The sequence below is a fragment of the Dendroctonus ponderosae genome, unplaced genomic scaffold (genome assembly GCF_020466585.1).
Source record: "Dendroctonus ponderosae isolate FM_Combo_2020 unplaced genomic scaffold, Dpon_F_20191213v2 Dpon_F_20191213_12, whole genome shotgun sequence".
NCBI classification, from domain to species: domain Eukaryota; kingdom Metazoa; phylum Arthropoda; class Insecta; order Coleoptera; family Curculionidae; genus Dendroctonus; species Dendroctonus ponderosae.
In genome coordinates, this window is record NW_026017316.1 from 2,307,013 (window position 1) to 2,311,661 (window position 4,649).

The 4,649-nt window shown below is 53.9% G+C and overlaps 2 protein-coding genes across 2 annotated transcripts in view; one reads left to right on the top strand and one right to left on the bottom strand.

Annotated features, from left to right (window-relative positions):
* Positions 1-611: 611 nt before the first annotated feature.
* Positions 612-2,743, bottom strand: LOC109533370 (UDP-glucosyltransferase 2). The gene is made up of 6 exons (XM_019898674.2): positions 2,603-2,743; positions 2,346-2,548; positions 2,018-2,271; positions 1,472-1,763; positions 939-1,419; positions 612-873 (listed from the first exon to the last, which is right to left on the bottom strand). The coding sequence occupies exons 1-6, from the start codon at positions 2,656-2,658 to the stop codon at positions 615-617; spliced, it is 1,545 nt and encodes a 514-aa protein (XP_019754233.2). The 5' UTR covers positions 2,659-2,743; the 3' UTR covers positions 612-614.
* A 177-nt stretch (positions 2,744-2,920) lies between these two features.
* Positions 2,921-4,649, top strand: part of LOC109533369 (histone acetyltransferase KAT7) — a gene marked incomplete in the record, with an annotated part of 5,852 nt that continues 4,123 nt past the window's right edge. The window contains 3 exon segments of the mRNA XM_048662896.1: positions 2,921-4,332; positions 4,389-4,535; positions 4,591-4,649. Coding sequence (XP_048518853.1) covers positions 4,228-4,332; positions 4,389-4,535; positions 4,591-4,649 — 311 coding nt within the window.

A 4,649-nucleotide genomic window follows, 5' to 3' on the forward strand; every position in this document is an offset into this window, starting at 1 on the left:
CGCTTTTGCGGGATTTGCGAACGCAGCACCAGTCGATCGACTGCAAGTGACCGAAAACCAACCAGTTGCGTTCCAGATTTCCATTGCTTTGTCTTCTGATTGCGAGTTAGAGTCGCCTTTTGCCTCGCTAGCGTTTTAAACTGGATCTGGAAACTCTGCAGTTGGTGCCGTTGGCCGTTCGTAGTCTGCAGTTGCCGCAGTTCGTAAAATAAACACGCGCGCGCGCATGTTTCAACTTATAAACCCGGCGTCGTTTCCGTGCCGTTGGTGATTAACCAATTTTTCTTGCGCCGGCGACGTCGTTCGTGCAGTTGGCGATTTAACCATTGACCAATGAAGGAAAGAGGATCTTTTTGGAAAGATGGCGGACGAACTGTCTCAACAAAAACCTTTTCGCATCCATCGACGTTCCAACCGGASGAAACRAGCGCATGCTGCGTCGCCATAGTGACAAGTCATTGAAACAACCGAGCAGCGGCGCAAACATTGCCAATCCGGCGCGATTTGCTGCGCCTCAGCGCAGGATTAGCGACTCAGTGCGGTTGGAAAACAGGAAATTGCGCAGTTAAGGCTGCAGGATCGACTGCGGGGCAACAAATAAAACGCGTGGATTATCAGGATGTTTTTATTTTCTGGCCCCTGCGGGGCATCAGGCGCCTCAACACCTGCCAGACCACGACAGGGAGCAGCACAATGGGCAGGTACACGTCCAGTAAATAGTACTGGTACCAAGCCAGCTCTAGGGAGGCCACCCTTAAGTGGGGGGCGCCGTTGTGGCGCAGCACGTACTCGATCCAGTACACTGCGGTCGCTAGGGGCGCCACCTCGCGGTCGCGCAGCAACTGCGACTTCCTGCGCGCCGCCTCGCGGTACCTGCCCCCACCCCAAACAAACCCCGTCAGTTCCGCAATGGGCCGTTCAGCTCAGGCGGCGCTCACCTCGGATTCCCCAACACCTCCGCCACCATGCGGCCGAAACTGGCCACGTTGATGCTCTGCCAGGGCAGGATGCGCCCGAACCCTTTCGTCTCCGCATAGATGGCGTTCATGCGCTGATCGCCGAAAATCGGGATCGCGATTATCGGCACCCCATAATGCACCGTTTCGATCGTGCTGGCGAAGCCGCCGTGCGTGATGAACAGGCGCACGTTCGGATGCGCCAGCACGTCCTGCTGCGGAAACCACGCCCTCTGCATGACGTTGGCGGGCAGGGGCGTGGCCGGCGGCTCGTCGAACTTCAGCAAGATGCGCTGCGGCCGCTGCGCCAACACCTCGAGGATGGCTTGGCGCATGGGCGCCGGCAGGTGGCTGGTGTTCACGTTGCTGCCCAGGCTGAAATAGACCACGCCCTCGGCGGCCTGGTCCAGGAACGCCTGCAGCTCATTGGGCAGCGGCGCGGGCGCCTTCACGTGGAACCCACCTGCGATTGGTCAACGTTGATTGGGGTGGGGGGCGCGCGCGTGCGCACTTACCGATGTGCTTCATGCAGGGCACGGCCGACGTGGGAAAAGCGATGCTTTCGTGCGTGTTCATCAGCACCAGGGAGACGTTGAAGAGGGCGTCGGACAGGTCGACGGCGTTCGGCACGTACTGCCGCAAGAGGGCGTTCTGGCGCGGGTAGAACACCAGGTGCTGGTTGGCGTTGTAGAGGGCGTTTACGAGGGCGTTGGTGGCGCGCTGCCAATACGTCATGCTCGCCGGGTAGCTGAGGATCATCTCGGGCGTGTAGCTGGGCATCGACGGGTTGCCCACCAAATGGTTCACCTGCTCGAATATTTTTATTAATTTCGCCCCGAAAAATCGGGCCTAAAGCCGGCCCTGTGGCGCCAGCCCAGAGGTGATCCGAGCGGCCGCACTCGACTAGTGCGCTCTTTGTCTGGCGCATGGCGCCTGGCGGCCGGTTGTTGTGACATTTGTCGCGAGTGACGCGCGAAGCCCACAGGGTCGGACTGGGCGCGATTCGAGTTTTGAAACTTTTTGCCGATTTTTGACAAAAATTCGTTAATAAGTTTGCTCACCCAGGTGCTGGTGCCCACCGAGCTGAACAGGATGAGGTGGCCGCCGAAGTGGTGCGCCATGCCCTTGAGGGCGTCGTTCATGAACTGGCCGACGACGACGGCGTCGAACCGCTCCCCCGAGTGGATGAGCGCCTGGAACGCGGCATGTTGCAACGTGCTCTCCGTCTGCTTCAGGCCGATCTTGTTCATCACGTAGATGGCGCTCAGCGGGTTCATCGAGGCGCGCTCGAACAGGTTGATGCCGCGACGCCGCTCTACGCACACAAACAAGCTGGTGAGTGGTCATCAGCGCGCTTATCTCAACGGGGAATTTGGCGATTTTTAGGACCTTTCTGCGCCTCGGCGACGCCCGTCAAGACGATCTGCCGGTAGCTGCCGTTGCCGGCGCTCTGGTAGGGCTCGTGGAACGGGCTGACGATGGTGACCTGGTGGCCGGCGTCGCTCAGCGCCCGCATCAGCGTGCTCTCCAGGATGTAGTGGCTGCGCCCGGGCGTCGGGAAGATGCCCAGGATCTTGGCGCCCAGCGCCCCGCTGCCACAATTGCGTTATCAGCCAATCGCCCGCCGTTTTCGGCCCCCCCGTTACCTGAGAATGAGCAGCAGCGTCCAGCACTGCAGCGCGCGACTGTTGCCCGACAGCATTTCGGGGCGGTACTGCGACTCGATGAAGTGCTGCTTTGCTTGGTGAGTGCTTTATCTCGATTGGGCATGACTAGCATGCGAATTGGTCCCATGCTGTGCTACAAAACCGGATTTTGCGTCGTTTCTGCATGGTGTCTGGACTGGATGGTGGATGCGCCCCGCTGGTTGCCAAGCCTAGCGGGTGGCCGCTGATTGCTGATAACGTGAGTGCAACCGACGCTGCACCGCTCTGGCTGTTGCTGGAGTTCGTAAGGTGTCTCTTCTCTGGGCGAAATGGTGGATGCGCCCGCAAAATAACGGAATTTTTTTCGGAACTCGATTGAATAATTTTCTCGTATTGTGAAAATGAAGCCTAGTTCTCATACGCGAAAAAGTTGAAATTCAATAGTTCTCATATGCGATTATTTCTTGCTGAAAAAAGCAATAATTTTGACTCATCGTGTTGGTGTCAGTGATTGGTAAAAGCCCACTTTTTCGTTTAGTATATATATTAGTTAATATTGAGCACATTTAATTTTAAAGAAACGAAGAATAAGTGTTTTCATGTGTGTAGATTTTATTCAATTTTTGACATTCGACCAAGGAGTTTCGGAAATACGTAAAGCGTATGCTGAGCTTGAAAAAATTGAATAAAATCTACACTGAAAGTGTGCACAGCGTAAAGTGCATCCTAATTTTTCTCCTGCATCTATAGGATCTCGGCTTTTACAGTTTTTAGCGATATGAGGTCCAACTTGAATTGATAACTTTGATAATAAAATATCGAATAGTTCTTTCGACATTCCCATGTAATTGAAATGTTTTTCTCGATCTTGAAGACGCATTCCTTGAATAAATTATAACAAGCTTCTTGTTCCGGTCTTCGTTGGAAAATCTCTCTAATGTGTTGTGCAATAACATTACGTTGAATTTACATAACCTATAAAATTCCTCCGACTTTCCGAATAATCGGAAAAAGTTGGATTAATTTCAACTTCTTCCGACACCTGTGAAATCGTCCGATTATGCGGAATTTTGTTCCGAACATTCGCTTATGCGAACTAGGCTTAACGTGAAGAACTCAGCAACGGGAAAAACGTTTTTGAAAATTGCAAAAAAATGAATTGAATAAGTGCGCTTGAAAAACAGAAAATATCGCCGGAACAAGATCACGGCTCGATGACTGGACCGCGCCCAGTTTCCCCGGATTTAATCGGTGGGTGCAACCAACGCTTCACAATGACCACTTATCAACTCATGATTGCCATAAATAACGCTAATTTTAGCGGAAAATTACCGTAGCCTGTGGGCATTGGCCACAGTTGATCTCGAATTTGCGCAAACAATAGGAATTCTTCGCGCGTAATCAATTTTTCCCACTGTAAACCTTCCGATAAAGTTTGCGTATGCGCATCTAAGCAAAATTTGCGTACATTTGGTCAGTTGATCTCTAATTTGCGCAAATCGCAGGGATTTTCGTAAAACAACAATTTTGAAATTTGAATTTAATCTGTGGGTGCAACCAACGCGGCCCCGCTTGAACGGCGAAAATGCGCATGCGTCACCCGTAGTTGCCAGCTGGTCGCCTAGATGGCGCCGGTGATACGTCCGGTTGTGTGTCGCGTGACGTTTAGGTTATGTGTGTGTTTGTTTGCTTGGAGTGTTTATCCATGTAAAATGACCGGCAAAAAGAAGGTGCGCAGCCCCGCAGGGCCCCCTTGGCCGCGCCCACTAACCGCCTTCGGTTGCAGGCCAGTTCAACCGAGTCGTCGACAGCGAGCAGCTCCGGATCGTCGTCCTCCAGCTCCTCGTCCAGCGGATCGGACTCGAGCTCCTCCAGCGACTCCGAGTCGTCCAGCTCGCAGGCCGGCAGCGAGAAGAAGGCGGCAGCCTCGCAGGTGGGCTAAAGATGCAAAGCGCGTGGTGGTTTAATGTGGCTGTCTGTTGCTGTAGAAGGGTGGGCGCAAGGGCGCCGATGCAGCCAAAGCGGAGCCCAAGGGGGCCCCCCGGCG